General features: G+C 48.7%; 1 protein-coding gene across 2 annotated transcripts in view; it reads left to right on the top strand.

Annotated features, from left to right (window-relative positions):
• Positions 1 to 17,199, top strand: part of PEX1 (peroxisomal biogenesis factor 1) — a 58,964-nt gene that overhangs the window by 33,118 nt on the left and 8,647 nt on the right. The window contains exons 13-22 of one of the 2 annotated variants that reach the window (XM_069729401.1): positions 372 to 526; positions 6,332 to 6,521; positions 6,654 to 6,820; positions 9,872 to 10,006; positions 10,439 to 10,503; positions 10,747 to 10,889; positions 10,988 to 11,091; positions 11,772 to 11,948; positions 12,207 to 12,434; positions 16,830 to 17,009. In XM_069729401.1, the coding sequence (XP_069585502.1) occupies positions 372 to 526; positions 6,332 to 6,521; positions 6,654 to 6,820; positions 9,872 to 10,006; positions 10,439 to 10,503; positions 10,747 to 10,889; positions 10,988 to 11,091; positions 11,772 to 11,948; positions 12,207 to 12,434; positions 16,830 to 17,009 (1,544 nt within the window). The remainder of the gene's footprint in view (positions 1 to 371; positions 527 to 6,331; positions 6,522 to 6,653; positions 6,821 to 9,871; positions 10,007 to 10,438; positions 10,504 to 10,746; positions 10,890 to 10,987; positions 11,092 to 11,771; positions 11,949 to 12,206; positions 12,435 to 16,829; positions 17,010 to 17,199) is intronic. The other variant, XM_069729402.1, reaches the window with a different exon arrangement.

The raw sequence follows: 17,199 nt of genomic DNA, 5'->3' as shown, positions 1-17,199 counted from the left end.
AACCGCCGTGCACGTCATAGTGAGGGTCTTGCTCCAGTGCATTTACAGGAGCGGGGGGGTCCCTGGAGTAAAACTGTATTCTGCCAGCAAATCGCTGCTTATCAGTCTGTTTTTGCCGTTCTCCTATCTGTCCCTGGTAGACGTTTTGCACAGTCCAAATTGTTGACCTGTTCCTTTAAGGCGGTTTATTAAAGTGGCTTACGATCTGACCGGACAGGCGGCCATGCACTTTGCTACTCAGGAAACACCGTCAGAAAATGAATCGCGGCTGCGGCCACCGGCCGGGTGAGACCCCTGTTCGGAGGCTGGGGAATCATCTTACTCTGCAGACCTTTCTGACTGCCTGGGTTATTTTTTTTCCTGCATTTCAGTTCTGAAGGATCTAATGAAGGAAATAATCCGGATGGAGACACAGATCGCCGTCATCGCGACCAGCCAGTCTGAGCATTCTCTAAACCCCATCCTCATTTCATCGCAAGGAATCCATCTTTTCCAGTGCCTTAAAGCCATCCAGCCGCCAGCTCAGGTAACCATCGCCACTGAGGTCTGCACATAATTATCTATTAGGACTATGGGGTTTACAAAATTTTATGTAAAGTGCATGCCCGGTGCCTCAGGGCATACTTTATTAACAGATTAGGATTTATGAAAACCTTTAGGAACATTTATTTTTTACTTCAACCCCTGTAGTTTGAGCTAAAAAATAATTTTTGCAATTGGATTTCGTTAAAAAATGTTGTACCAGTTTGCTTGTTTTTACCCTGGCACATTGCTGGCTGCAGAATGAGCTAACTGAGAATGCATCAGTGAGTTCGTTCTGACAAGGAGTTTGTAACCCTTTTTCTCCTACGCCTCATTGGGGGACACAGGACCATGGGTGTTATGCTGCTGCCACTAGGAGGACACTAAGCAAACAAAAGATTAACTCCTCCTCTGCAGTATACACCCCTTCACTGGCTACAATTTCACCAGTTCTTGCTTAGTGTCTGTAGGAGGCACTTGGGTCTGTTTTCAGACCCCAACTTTCTTGTTTTTAATTTTTATTCTAATTTTTATTTTAATTTTTGATTTTAATTTTACAACGGAGTGAAGGGGGCGACGGGTCCTTCTTAATAGGGCCCGCTCTCCCCCGAACCAACAACAGGCGAGTATACCTCCCCGTCCCTCTCCTGCGACGTCTGGGGTTAATTTTGCTGGGGCAAATTATGCTGGGGCAACGGTTCCATCCTTGGTCCCGATTTCCCCCCACTACTCCCCCCCTCCCCCTGCGGTGAGCACATAGAGCCCTGCTCTTTTGTACCTTTCCGGGGCATCACAGAGGAAGATCACACAAAGCCACAAGACAAACCCCTTCTTGGGGATGAGGACGCATCAGGGGCCTCTCCATCCCCCATCCGGGTGCATGGATTGAGTGCGCACTCTTACAGGACAGGAGGTCCTGCGACGCTGTAAGTACATAATCTCCCTGCGCCCCCACTCTGCGGCAGCGATGCGGTCCCGGTCCCTGGGGAGAGGCGCCGTCAGCCTGATCAGCGGGGTAAGCAGCGCTCCGTTACGGCCGCCGCCGGGCAGGCCAGAAATTTAGTCCCCGGCTTTTCAACCGGGTAGGCCGCAGGGGTATGCAGCTAGGGGCTAGCGGCCGCCACCGCACATCGCCGGGCAGGCCAAAAAATTTAGTCCCCGGCTTTTCAGCCGGAGTAGACCGCAGTGGGCAGACCCCTCCCACGGCCGTAACCCCGCCCCCCCTATTTCGGCGCTTCTCGTCTGGGACGAGAGGCGCCCTGCAGATCTCGGGGGCCATATTGCTCTACCTCCCTGCAAGGAGCCCACGCGCCCACAGCTCTCCAGAACCGCCACGGCTGATTCCTCCCCGGGGACACAGGCACAGGACCGTGGGTAAGCTGCTTCAAGAAAGCTTAACCCCTTCCCTGCGTATACTGCCCGATCTGTCTCCAAAGACACTATGTCTCAATCCAAGGAGACTAAAAAGGGTACCAAGAAGCACACAGTATTTTTCACTGTATGTGCCACTTGCAATGCGGCCCTGCCCCGAGCTCGCACTAGCCCTTTGTGTGCGGATTGTGTCCCGGCCCCTGCGCAGCCGCCTCCCGCCGATGCCGCCGATCCTGTGGAGCCTAGTCTCCCTGAGTGGGCAGCTTCTCTGTCACGATCCATGGATTTTCTAGTCAGGGCGGTTGATTCCCTCTGGGGCCCCCCTTCAGGTCAGTCTGCGGTGCATACGGGCGACGGTACGGATCCGTCCACCAGCAGGGGGCGCACACTATCTCCTCCTTCTCGGGGTTCCAGAAAACGGGCCCATGTTTCTTCCCCTGACCACGGGCCAGCTGGTTTTTCCGCATCGGCGACCTCCGCTTCCCGGTCCCCTTCTCCAGACAACCCGAACGACTCTGAATATGAGTCCGACGATTCTTACGTTCAGGATTTCTCCCCCTCTCAAGAGACACTCGACTCTCTCATTGAGGCGGTTAACCAGACCCTGAAGGTGACCGATGAATCCGTGCCTATGCCCGAACACGTGGTGTCGTTCAAAAAGACTAAACATGTCCAAAAGTTTTTTGTCACTCATCCTGAGTTCAAAGAAATAGTACAAAAACATAGAGATCGCCCCGATAAACGTTTCATGGGTCAAAAACCCATAGAGGCCAAATATCCTTTTTCTCAGGACCTAATCAAGGACTGGCTGCAGTCCCCTTCTGTCGACCCTGCTGTGTCACATCTCGCTTCCAAAACCATCCTGTCCCTGTCAGACAGCTCCTCTGTTAAGAACCCCTCTGACCGCCAGATTGATTATCTGGCCCGCTCTGTCTTCGAGGCCACAGGAGCTTCCCTCTTTCCCTCCTTCGCTGCCTCTTGGGTGGCTAAGGCTATGTCCGCTTGGGCCGAGACGCTTTCCTCGACCATGCACGCTAGAGACCTTCCTCCTGAAGCGGTCAACCTGGCTAACCAGATAGTCCAGGCTGGGGACTTTGTTGTCAATGCCTCAATAGATGCAGCCAATTGCGCGGCACAAGCAGCCGCGAATGCAATCTCCATCAGAAGAGCCCTGTGGCTCAGGGATTGGCGAGCAGATTCGGCCTCCAAGCGCTCCTTGACATCTCTGCCCTACCAGGCGGGTCGTTTGTTTGGTGAAAAACTAGACCAAATCATCTCGGACGCCACCGGGGGAAAAAGTAAATTTCTTCCCCAGCAAAAGTCTACCCGGCCTTTTTGGTATCAACAACCCCGATTTCAGCCCTTTCGCAACAATTCCAACTGGTCTACGGCACCTTCCACCTCCGCATCAGGGCAAGGCACGCCGAGGCTCCCAGGTCTCTTACAGACCTAACCGTAATTGGAAACCCAGACCAAGACCTCCCGGGTCTAAGGGATCCACATCCCATAGATCCTCCACGCAATGACTCTTTACGACTTCCAGGGGGCTCCAACAGGGTAGGAGGGCGTTTACTTTTGTTCCGCCAGGCCTGGCTCTCAGTCGTTTCCGACGAGTGGGTCAGGGAACTGGTATCCACCGGATACAAAATAGAATTGCCAACCCCCCGACGCGCTTCATCCAGTCTTGCCCTCCAAAATCAACAGCTCTTCTCAAGGCCATACGGGCACTTCAAGGGGACGGAGTTATCATTCCGGTTCCCCCAGACCAAAGGTTCCAAGGGTTCTACTCGAACCTATTCGTGGTCCCAAAGAAGGACGGATCGCTCGGTCCGATCCTGGACCTAAAACTGTTAAACAAATTTGTAAAAGTTCGTCACTTCAGGATGGAATCCCTCCGATCGGTGGTCGCGTCTATGGAAAAAGGAGAATTCCTCGCGTCCATAGACATCAAGGATGCTCATCTCCACATTCCAATCTTTCCTCCGCATCAAAAGTTCCTACTCTTCGCGTGTCGCGGAGAGCATTTCCAATTTGTGGCCTTGCCTTTCGGCCTCGCCACCGCCCCCAGGGTTTTCACGAAGGTCATGGCGGCTGCCATGGCCATTCTTCATTCCAGGGGAGTGGTGGACTTCCTCAGCTGCCAGGGCCTCGCCTCGGGCGAGTGGTCTCCTCACCCGGAGGTTTTTCAGCAGATCTGTCGTCGCTGGGGGACTCCGGATGTGGATCTCATGGCATCCAGGTTGAACAACAAGGTTCCACAGTTCTTTGCTCGGTCACTCGATCCACGGGCCATCGGAGCAGACGCCTGGTCTTGCCTTGGCACCAGTTCCGTCTCCCGTACATTTTTCCTCCTCTTCCTCTGCTGCCCAGGGTCATCAAGAAGATCAGGGCAGAGGGGGTACCAGTGATCCTTGTCGCGCCGGACTGGCCGCGCCGGGCATGGTACACGGAACTGGTTCAGCTGGTTGCCGACGCCCCCTGGCGTCTTCCAGATCGCGTGGATCTTCTCTCACAGGGCCCCATTCACCACCAGAACTCAGGGGCCCTGTCTTTGACGGCCTGGCCGTTGAATCCTGGATTCTAGGCCAAGCGGGTTTCACTCCCGAAGTATCTTCCACCATGATCAGGGCTAGGAAACCCGTTTCCATGCGCTGTTACCACCGTACCTGGCGAATTTTCTTCTTATGGTGCGATGCACAGGGGCGATCCCCTTTGGTATTTTCCATCCCTGCAATACTGGAATTCCTTCAGTCTGGACTGGAGTCGGGACTTGCCCTTAGCTCTCTAAAGGGTCAAGTTTCGGCATTGTCAGTCCTTTTCCAGCGAAAGATTGCCAATAAATTGCCGGTGAAGACCTTTTTCCAGGGAGTCTCCCACATGGCGCCTCCCTACAAAATGCCCTTGGATCCGTGGGATCTTAATTTAGTTCTCGGAGCTCTCCAGGAGACTCCCTTCGAACCGCTACAGGACGTGTCCCTGACTTTCCTCTCCTGGAAAGTAGTGTTCCTAGTGGCTATTACGTCCATCAGGCGGGTCTCGGAGTTGGCTGCACTCTCCTGCCGCCCTCCGTTTCTAATTTTTCATTCGGACAAGGCGGTATTGAGGACTTCTCCCACTTTTCTGCCCAAGGTCGTCTCTTCTTTCCACCTCAATGAGGAGATTGATCTACCTTCGTTCTGTCCGGCTCCGGTCCACCGCATTGAGAAGGTTCTGCACTCTCTGGATGTGGTGAGAGCTCTTCGTCGGTACGTTTCGCGGACGGCTCCCTTTCGCACGTCGGATGCCCTTTTCGTCCTTCCAGAGGGGCCAAGGAAGGGTTCTCCCGCTTCCAAAGCTACTATTGCTAAATGGATTCGGTCGACCATTGAATAATCCTATCGTGTCAAAGGTGTTCCTATCCCAGCTGGGATCAAGGCCCATTCTACCCGGTCGGTGGGCGCCTCGTGGGCCATTCGGCACCAGGCGTCAGCACAGCAGGTCTGCAAGGCTGCGACATGGTCCAGTTTGCACACTTTTACCAAACATTACCACATTCATTCTCTCTCTTCTGCGGACGCCGCCCTTGGCAGGCGTATTCTGCAAGCGGCAGTTCCTTAGCCGTAAGCAAGTGGTACATGGGGTATTAGCATATTGCTCCCCACCCAGGGACTGCTTTTGTACGTCCCATGGTCCTGTGTCCCCCAATGAGGCGTAGGAGAAAAGGAGATTTTTGTGTACTCACCGTAAAATCTTTTTCTCCGAGCCAATCATTGGGGGACACAGCACCCACCCTGTTAGCCAGTTTGGCTTGTTGTTACTTCTTGGTTTTTGACATAGTTTGTCATTTGTTCATGCTCCTACTGCTTTACTACCGAACTGGTGAAATTGTAGCCAGTGAAGGGGTGTATACTGCAGAGGAGGAGTTAATCTTTTGTTTGCTTAGTGTCCTCCTAGTGGTAGCAGCATAACACCCATGGTCCTGTGTCCCCCAATGATTGGCTCGGAGAAAAAGATTTTACGGTGAGTACACAAAAATCTCCTTTTTATTTTTTTTTTATTCAGCCCATCTGTGCCGATTTATGGCCACAGGCCGCATCAACATTGAGCTGAACAGTGATGTGGTCATAAATCATCACAGAAAAAGACAAACTATAGCGTTACAAGCATCTGTCAGAACAAGCTTACTGATGGATTATCAGTTTGCTCATTTTGAAACTAGGAATTTGCACAAAAAGAAAGAGCCTGTAAAAGCCGAACGATGCAGCATTCTTAAGGGAACACAGTAAAAAATAAAATCATAAATAAATTTAAAAAAAAAAATTCAAATCTTCCCATAAGTCTCCAGAGTTTTTAAGACTTAAAACAGTCAGGTAAATAAAATTTGCTGATGACCTCGTAGATAAAATTTTATAAGCAGATACAAATATTTCTGTATGTAAACGACATGATTATTTTACAGAAGGAAAGATCAGAAGTCTTGCGCCGCGTTGTAGAGAACAGGCTTTCATGTGAAATCTCTCGGTTTAAAGACCTCGACCTCCATCACCTTGCAAAGGAAACCGAAGGTTTTGTCGCCAAAGATTTTGTGATGCTCGTCGAACGAGCCATCGAGTCCAGCGTGGCTACAAGAAAGGTCTACATGAAACAAGGTGACGTGCCCATTCCCTTCTAATGAATCCCCTCCTCCGTCATTCAGATTCTTACACATTCATTGAATCTATAACGTAAACCTGCACCTAATGTACCGCATTTCTGACATTTTTTTTAATTGGATATTTTAGATTTCATTTTGGCAACGTCAGACTTCCAGAAAGCTCTTAAAGGCTTCACCCCCATGTCCCTGAAGAACGCTAAATTACACAAGCCGAAGGACCAGGGCTGGAACATGGTGGGAGGACTGCACGATGTGCGACAGGTTCTCAAGGACAACATTGAGTTACCGGCCAAGGTGCAGTCACAGAAATGTAACACCATAGAAAAGAAAGCGGATTGGCACATACCGTCCCGTGCAACAAAATCCTTTATTGTGGCATCATCATACGAACAGCAGGCAGATAAAACAGTGGAGCAAATACATACGACGATCGTTGCACATTTACAGTTGAAGTCTGTTGAAGCGCAATGTAAGCGTGAAAACGATCGTCGTCTGTATTTGCTCCACTGTTTTATCTGCCTGCTGTTGGAATGATGATTCCACAATAAAGGATTTTGTTGCATGGGACGGTATGTGCCAATCCGCTTTCTTTTCTATGGACATACAGATTTTCTTTCTTTGGAAGTGGCACCCGTAATCCCTGGTGTGTGTGCAGCTTCATTAACCTGAGGTCATACAGCTGTGCCTTTGTCCTGCTTCTCTCCCATGGTACAGAAATGTAACATATTACTCAAGTCTTTCCTTAAGTAACGGTGGGATCTTTTACTTGTATACAGAAAAAATACTGTTGCTTGTAACAAAGTTTGCACAAATCAGTAGTACATACAAGCAAGTTTAAGAAACGTTATAGTTTCTCCTTCGCCTCATTGGGGGACACAGGACCATAGGGTCATTGTCCCGGTCCCGGAACACGAGAGGTTCAACACCCTCCGCCAGAGCACTGAACAAGTGCGTAAGAGTCCGGCATTTCAGGATGGAATCGCTACTTCGATGGAAAGAGGGGAATTTCTGGCCTCGATAGACATCAAGGATGCCTATCTTCACATCCCGATATTCCCGCCTCATCAAAGGTTCCTCCGCTTTGCCATTCGGGAGGACCACTTCCAGTTCACGGCCTTACCCTTCGGTCTCGCCACTGCGCCCAGGGTATTTACCAAGGTCATGGCGGCTGTCATGGCCATTCTTCATTCTCGAGGAGTCGTCGTGTTACCTTACTTAGACGATCTCCTCAAAAAGGGCCCGTCTTTTCAAGCCTGCGAGTCAAGCGTCCACATTACCCTGGATTCTCTTTCGCGCCTAGGTTGGTTGATCAACTGGGACAAATCCGCTCCCGTTCCGGCCCGTCGGATCTCCTTTCTGGGAATGATCCTGGACACTTCAAGGGGACTGGTCTTGCTTCCTCGGTCCAAGGCCCTAGCACTTCAGAAGGGAGCCCGAACGCTCTGTCATCCCCGCCCGCGAACCATTCGGTTCGCCATGAAGATTCTGGGAAAGATGGTTGCCACAATCGAAGCAGTTTCTTTTGCTCAACTCCATCTCCGTCCCTTGCAACAGGCTTTGCTGGACAGCTGGGACAGGAGTATCTCATCTCTCGACCGCCCTTGTCCCCTGTCCCCGCGGGTCAGACAATCTCTCGTATGGTGGACCCTGGGCCCATCTCTTCTCCAGGGGAAGTCCTTCCTCCCGATCCGCTGGTTAGTGGTAACTACCGACGCCAGTCTTCTTGGCTGGGGGGCGGTGTTCCTCCACCACTCTGCCCAGGGCCGCTGGACAGTTCGGGAATCCAAACTCCCCATCAACATCCTGGAGATTCGTGCTATCAGACTTGCTCTGAGTCGCTTTCACGCCCTGCTTGCGGGTCACCCAGTACGTGTCCAATCGGACAACGTCACGGCGGTGGCTTACATCAACCACCAGGGGGGTACCCGCAGCAGGGCGGCGATGCAGGAAGTCTCCCTCATCCTTCGTTGGGCCGAAACCAACCATTCCATCATCTCTGCGGTGCACATTCCGGGAGTCGAGAACTGGGCGGCGGACTTCTTGAGCCGCCAGGGCCTTGCCTCGGGGGAGTGGGAACTCCACCCAGAGGTTTTTCACCAGATCTGTCTTCGCTGGGGGACCCCGGACGTGGATCTGATGGCGTCCAGATTGAACGCCAAAGTCCACCACTTCATTGCTCGATCTCGGGATCCCCAGGCCATTGGAGTGGACGCGCTGATCTCTCCGTGGCATCAATTTCAGCTCCCATATGTCTTCCCTCCCCTTCCCTTACTGCCGAAGGTGATCCGAAAGATCAAGACGGAGGGAGTTCCAGTCATCCTGGTCGCCCCAGACTGGCCTCGTCGCGCTTGGTACGCGGAGCTCGTTCAGCTCGTAGCCGACGTTCCCTTGCGGTTGCCAGACCGCTCTCGTGTTCCGGGACCGGGACAATGACCCTATGGTCCTGTGTCCCCCAATGAGTGGCTCGGAGAAAAGGATTTTACGGTGAGTACACACAAAAATCCCTATTTACCTTAGCAGTGAAATCTGCTTCTTTCTCCACTTATGAGCCACTTTTTCTTCTCTCTCCTCCTCTTGGACTCATCGTTTCATTTCACTCTGAAATACAGCTAAAACAAGTCGACTGCTAGTTAACTGAGGGATCAGATTACAGCTGCCTGTTGATCTTTATGTAGAGGGAAGGGAAGGAAAAGAGGGAGGAGCAGAGTGAGAAAAAATGTGGCAATACAAAGAGGTACAGCCACACACAAATCACGTTGCTGCTTTCTTGTATAGTTTTATCTCACCCCAGTACTGGAGTCACTGCTACACTGCTCAGTTTTACTGTAATATTCTGATTGCTGCTGCTAAGCATGTGCTACATAGAGACAGAAGAGCAGAAATTCACTGCTACACTGCTCGGTGTTGCTGTAAAATCCTCAATCCTGCTACTGAATATCTTGCTACATAGAGAAAGGAGAGCAGAGATTCACTGCCACACTGCTCAGTTCTGCTGCAATCTAGTCAGTGGTGCTGATGAACATGTGGTGCATAGAGACAGAAGAGCAGGAATTAACTGCTACACTGCTCAGTACTGCTGTAATATAATTCGTGCTGCTGAACATGTGCTGCATGGAGACAGGAGAGCAGGAATCCCGCATGTCTGTGTGTGCTGTGTATAGGAGACATCATGGCAGTGCGTCTCCACGCACCAGCTCAGAGACAACTGAAAATTAGAGATAGAGCCTGCAGAGGGGAAAAGTCTAGGATACAAATGAGATCATTGCCAGAAATAGTGTTATTCTCATTAAAAATATATATATATTCTCAGAAATGTAAATCTGTTTTTTTTTTGTTTTTTTTTAGTATCCAGAATTATTTGCAAATCTTCCAATCCGGCACAGATCTGGAGTGTTGCTGTATGGGGCACCGGGCACAGGGAAGACTTTGCTCGCTGGTGTCGTCGCTCATGAAAGCGGGATGAATTTCATCGGCATTAAGGTGAAAACTGTGTTTCGTGACGCACGTGCATAAATACTCAACGCCCTTGAAACGTCAAATATCGGCTCAGTCTATGAGCAGCATGTTACCAAGCTGAAAATATATAGCTTATACGGGAAAAGATTCAGTGTAACTTATTTATTGAAATCCCTGCTCATTCTGGGCTTAGGAGTCCAGTGGGCGGTCCCAATCGGTGACACAGCTATCACTGAGAGCGCAGTTATACAAAGAAAACGGCCTATTACTGATTAGGACCACCACTTTTTTCTGTCGGGTTAAAGGGCGATTTTGTTTTTCCAGAGCACCTTGTTTGCGTCGTGGTAGAGCCCGTGGACTGACAGAGGGGAGATTTTGATAATTATGAGTAATGTAAGAAATTGGTTTATGACCGTTTTGGATAAGTGAAAACATTTGCTATTGTGTGTCTTCTAGGGTCCTGAGCTTCTCAGCAAATATATTGGAGCCAGTGAGCAGGCGGTGCGGGATGTCTTTACAAGGTAAAGAGTTAAAGGGACAATCCCAGCACCTAAAGTGTTGGCATATCGCTAGTTGTACAGTATAGGAATGGCCCCAGGTCTGGCAGACTTCAGCCGCTCTTATCGACGCCATCAGTGCAGTGCTACATATCCCCTGCATCGGCCTCAGCTGTTTGCCAGGAGCGCAGGGATCTGTCACATCTGATCTCGTCTCTATGGGGTGAAGTGCTAATGAAGCTTTCTTCCTATGCCCTGAACTTCCAGAGCGCAGGCTGCCAAGCCTTGCATCCTGTTCTTTGACGAGTTTGATTCCATCGCGCCACGAAGGGGCCACGATAATACGGGGGTCACTGACAGGGTGGTCAATCAGATGCTGACGCAGCTGGATGGTGTGGAGGGGTTACAAGGTAACATCATTATTACACGGTGGCCGAGTACATAGACTGGCTGATCTCTACGTAAACTAAACTCTATAATCACTTCATGCCTTTCATAATTTTATTAGGAGTGTACGTCCTGGCAGCCACCAGTCGCCCAGATTTGATTGATCCTGCCTTACTTCGACCTGGACGTTTGGATGAATGTTTGTACTGTCCACCCCCAGACCAGGTCAGGAATGGGGGTAAAAAAAGCACTTTGGGCTGTGCTTGCATCACATTCTATATCTGCCTTCTGCAAATGGCTCCTGATGCCAGACACATCCATATCCCACTTACTAGAAATAGGCCGGTGCAGTGAAATTAACATACTATACTGCGCGGGTAGAACGTGCAGTTGTGGCAGTTACTGCGCATGCACGGGAATAGCAGTGACCGGGGGAGCCGAGCCATGCGTGACCGGGGGAGCCGAGCCATGCATGACCGAGGAAGCCGAGCCATGCGTGAGCGGGGGAGCCGAGCCATGCGTGAGCGGGGGAGCCGAGCCATGCGTGAGCGGGGGAGCCGAGCCATGCGTGAGCGGGGGAGCCGAGCCATGCGTGAGCGGGGGAGCCGAGCCATGCGTGAGCGGGGGAGCCGAGCCTTGCGTGAGCGGGGGAGCCGAGCCTTGCGTGAGCGGGGGAGCCGAGCCTTGCGTGACCGGGGGAGCCGAGCCATGCGGGACCGAGGGAGCCGAGCCATGCGTGACCGGGGGGGGCTTTTGGGTTTTACATTCATGATTCCCAAATCCAAGCCCCACATCCCACAGCGATCAGGGCCGAATAAAGGAGGATTTATCAGGTGACGGCCCCAAATATTAAGCCTTGATTAGAACCCCTCCTCCTTACATAATTGTTTGGTTTAATTTTACAGGCGTCTCGATATGAAATCCTTAAAGGTCTCAGCCGCTCTTTGACATTAGACCGTGACGTGGATTTTCAGTACGTTTCCATTCGCACCGAGAACTTCACAGGAGCGGATCTGAAGGCCTTGCTATACAATGCACAGCTAGAGGCAATCCACTCCCGCCTCGCTCCCAGCGCACCCCAGGTAGGACCACCTTATCTTTATTTTTACGTAAAGGAGTTATCTCTTGATGCGTCATTAAAAATTGAAGCTCCTCCACTTAAGACCCCCTTCTAGGGGCCAGAATAGAGCGCCCCCTGCTATGGCGGATACAGGCTTTCCATGCATACATTGACATCCGCTTATTAACGTTTTTCTTTATTAAACATCCGTTTTCGCTTCTTGTTTGTGTACGTTTCTACAGACATTTGACTATTCACCTTTATACCTTTCTTATTTCAGGACAGCGGGTCTGGATCCGACAGCGACGCCAGTTTATCATCAATGATTTTCTTGAACCAAAGCAGTATATCTGATGAATCTTCAGGAGACCCAGACAGCGCCCTAGAACAGTCTTTTACTTCTCTGGATATGGTCAAAATTCCTCCGGATGATACAAAGTCCAATATATGGCGACTTTATTTCGGGAGCTCCAATGACTCTGACTTGGGGAATGGCAGCTCAGATCAGGTAATGACCCTAACTGATCCATGCAGCATGCTCCATCATCTCAAATCAAAAGGAAGGTATATTTCTAGATACATCCATCATCCATAACATCAAAACCACTCAACAAGACCTCCTAAAAGGGTCCCATCGTGTCTGACACCAAGTGATAAGCAGCAGTCCCCCATAAAGTCCTCATCGCCTCCTCTTACTGTCACGGCGCTCTGAAACCCTGGGCATCTTCACTCTAATCCAGTACTTCTGGTTGCAACTAGGCCTGGGATGTACCTACACATGCGCAGAGACCTCCCAGGCCTAGGCACGGTAGCAATCTTTTCCTAAAGTCCTGGTATTAAAGTTGCGGCGCACTTATTGACATCTCGGACTAACATGAGAGACCTTGGGGTTCAGTGCACGGTGGCAGTAAGAAGTGGCAGAGGATATGGGAAAAGAGAATATTACTTTTATTTATTTATTAACCTTTTATTATTGCCATCTACTCACATCATTAACCACTAATTGAATTCTCAATTAATTACTCAAAGAATATGAACACTTTTGTGAACATTTTTTTTCCAATTCATGTATTTTGAGCGAAAAATAAATTTTGCAGTTAGATATCAATAATATTGCACGATTGCTGGCTGCAGAATGAGTTAACTTAGGATGCGTCAGTGAGCTCCTTATGACAGAGCTTGTAACGCTTTTATCTGTCATTTTCTGCTGATTTTGTGATCACCGACCACATCAAAGTTGAGCTGAACTTTTGATATGGTCATAAATCAGCTGAGATCAGAAAAGGAAACAGATAAGAATTTCAATTTTCTAAATTGGAACAAGGTCACTGATGAATCCTCAGTTAACTCACTCAGCAGCTGGTAATGTGCATGGAAATAGAGTCTGTAAAAATCAAATGGTGCACAATCTTTAATGAAAACCAATTAAAAAAACAGATTTTTGTCCCCACCCCCAAAATAACTACTGCAAATCAAAAGTGAAAACAAATCTCAGGCCTCAACTGCTCCACTTTTCCTTACTAGTTAAAGGGGGCTTTCAGCGGTTCCCCAGGTCCTATGGCAACTCATCAATACGACTTGATTGCGGGTTTGGGGCAGCGATGGACTCATGTAAGGCATTAACAGCAGCGAGCAGAGCTCAGCTCCTCTCGCTGCTGTTAGTGGCAGATGCTCACTCTATCATACAGCCATCATCTGCTGGGAATTATGCTGGCTCAGCTCCTGAGCCCGCAGCATAAATATTGACCTGGCATTGGACATATTAGTATATCCAATGTCCAGAAGGGGATAGGCAAAACTAATACCCCGTTATGCCTGGTGCAGGGACTGAATGATGACGTTGGGACTGAATGGAGGCGCAGGGACTGAATGGAGGCGCGGGGACTGAATGGAGGCGCAACAACTGAATGGTGGCGCGGCGACTGAATGGAGGTGCAGGGACTGAATGGTGGCACAGGGAATGAATGGTGGCGCGGGGACTGAATGGAGGCGCGGGGACTGAATGGAGGCGCGGGGACTGAATGGAGGCGCATGACGTAGAGATTCTATTTTTCATCACTTTAAGCTTGAAAGAAGACACAAGTTTATTGATTTCAAACTATAAAGTGTTGATCCACAGGTACAGCAGAAACCCCATGTGGATGATGCTAATTACCCCGTACTAGGGTAAAAATTACTTCCCACCTTCACATGCTGCATTGAGATTAGTTTACTGGATCTCCTCTTCGGGTCTTTATATCATTTGAATCCCTATGTCATGCCCTGCGCTCTTAGGCTCCAACCAATGATTGGTATTGATAAGAATATTCCTTTGAATTTCCAAATATGCCGTATATACTAAATTAAAAGGAATGTGTCAGCAGAAAATGACCAATTGTTTTAATCAGGTTTTTATGTTTTTACGTATTTTTATTTTATTTTGTTTTTCACATTTTTATCTGTACAAAAACGAAAATTTGGAAAGCTTGCTATTTTCATATTGGCCATTAGACTCCTACTTCCTGTTCTGCACAGCAGTCTCATTACCATCACAGACAAGATTACAATAAAAGGTAACACCTCTATATACAGTAGATAACAGAGTATCCACCATTCACAATAGGTGATATCACAGCTCACCTCCTCCTCCTGTACAATGACTGATAATTCTATATACAATAGATAACACAGGATCCACCATTCACAATAGGCGATGTCACAGCTCACCTCCTCCTCCTGTACAATGACTGATAACACCTCTATATACAGTAGATAACACAGGATCCACCATTCACAATAGGTGATGTCACAGCTCACCTCCTCCTCCTGTACAATGACTGATAACACCTCTATATACAGTAGATAACACAGTACCCACCATTCACAATAGTTCATGTCACAGCTCACCTCCTCCTCCTGTACAATGACTGATAATTCTATATACAATAGATAACACAGGATCCACCATTCACAATAGGTGATGTCACAGCTCACCTCCTCCTCCTGTACAATGACTGATAATTCTATATACAATAGATAACACAGGATCCACCATTCACAATAGGTGATGTCACAGCTCACCTCCTCCTCCTGTACAATGACTGATAACACCTCTATATACAGTAGATAACACAGGATCCACCATTCACAATAGGTGATGTCACAGCTCACCTCCTCCTCCTGTACGACTGATAACACCTCTATATACAGTAGATAACACAGGATCCACCATTCACAATAGATGATGTCACAGCTCACCTCCCCCTCCTGTACAATGACTGATAACACCTCTATATACAGTAGATAACCCAGGATCCACCATTCACAATAGGTGATGTCACAGCTCACCTCCTCCTCCTGTACAATGACTGATAACACCTCTATATACAGTAGATAAAACAGGATCCACCATTCACAATAGATGATGTCACAGCTCACCTCCTCCTCCTGTACAATGACTGATAACACCTCTATATACAGTAGATAACACAGGATCCACCATTCACAATAGGTGATGTCACAGCTCACCTCCTCCTCCTGTACAATGACTGATAACACCTCTATATACAGCAGATAACACAGGATCCACCATTCACAATAGATGATGTCACAGTTCACCTCCCCCTCCTGTACAATGACTAATAACACCTCTATATACAGTAGATAACACAGGAGTCATTATTCACAATAGGTGATGTCACAGCTCACCTCCTCCTCCTGTACAATGACTGATAACACCTCTATATACAGTAGATAACACAGAATCCACCATTCACAATAGGTGATGTCACAGCTCACCTCCTCCTCCTGTACAATGACTGATAACACCTCTATATACAGTAGATAACACAGAATCCACCATTCACAATAGGTGATGTCACAGCTCACCTCCTCCTCCTGTACAATGACTTATAACACCTCTATATACAGTAGATAACACAGGAGTCATTACTCACAATAGGTGATGTCACAGCTCACCTCCTCCTCCTGTACAATGACTGATAACTCCTCTATATACAGTAGATAACACAGGATCCACCATTCACAATAGGTGAATGCACAGCTCACCACCTCCTCCTGTACAATGACTGATAACACCTCTATATACAGGAGATAACACAGGAGTCATTATTCACAATAGGTGAATGCACAGCTCACCTCCTCCTCCTGTACAATGACTGATAACATCTCTATATACAGTAGATAACACAGGATCCACCATTCACAATAGGTGATGTCACAGCTCACCTCTCTGTAGAAGACGCAAGATCAGAGCATGCTCATTAAATACTTATTTGTGGTCAGAGTCAGTGGATGCTGTAAAGAACAGAAAGTAAGAGTCCAATATTCGGCTTATCGGCCAGTGTGGAAACTGCATGTTTTAAATAAAATTAAAAAAAACATTGAACCTGACAATCTTTTGTTAAACACTAGGTCATTTTCTGATGGCACATTCACTTTATAGATGTTTCGTCCTGTTCACACACACACATGAGCACCATGGAGTTGGGCGCCCTTATCCACCTCTACATGCCCCCATGAATCGCTGCTCTTTCAGGGTGTCTCCTGCTCTGGTGGAACCACTAGGTCCCTGCCATCATATAATTATGTGTGCGGCTCCTGATTATCGCCAGCGATCAACTGATCGGCGTACTGGCTTCTCTTCATTTTAGTTCACTTTCCATTAAAATTTTCCGTACAAATCCTCATCCCAGCCACTGTCACCCCACGTACCACACCCGTATGAGCAGAAGAGTCATTAATGTATGAATAGAGCTGTGGGTGTATGCTGTACACAAGGAAGCCTGCTAAGTGCTCACATGGACTGTCAAGTGCTCAGGGACCGACCTTTCACCTTAGAGCTCTGCTTCGCCGTTCTTGTGGCCGTCACAGGTAACATGTCTTCCTTCGATTGTCATTACAGACCTGCCACAGCTTATCTGGAAGCAATTCCATTACACATGATTTCACTGGCTTGTCTGTAGGAGAATTGGTGACTTCCCAACCTCTAGTGTTCATAACCTCCTCCTCCTCACAAGAAGACCTCCAGGAGCGGAGCCAGAATGCCCCCGCTGAGACCACTCTCACCACCTGCAACAACTTGGTATAACCACCTAATCAATGGCTAGATTTCCTCTTCACGCATTCGGGCAGTGTCCTGTCACCAGAATATATATATATATATTTTTTTTTTTTTATTTGATGTGAATGCTTCTGTTCTCCTCAATCCGGCGTTGTTTTTCTTTTTTTCCTGCACCCCTCCATTCTTGAGACATGGCTCCTTCTTCCCTGTA

The sequence above is a fragment of the Ranitomeya imitator genome, chromosome 6 (genome assembly GCF_032444005.1).
Source record: "Ranitomeya imitator isolate aRanImi1 chromosome 6, aRanImi1.pri, whole genome shotgun sequence".
Classification (NCBI taxonomy): Eukaryota; Metazoa; Chordata; class Amphibia; order Anura; family Dendrobatidae; genus Ranitomeya; species Ranitomeya imitator.
Note: the sequence above shows the minus strand (reverse complement) of the source record. Positions and strands in the feature narration are given on the sequence as shown.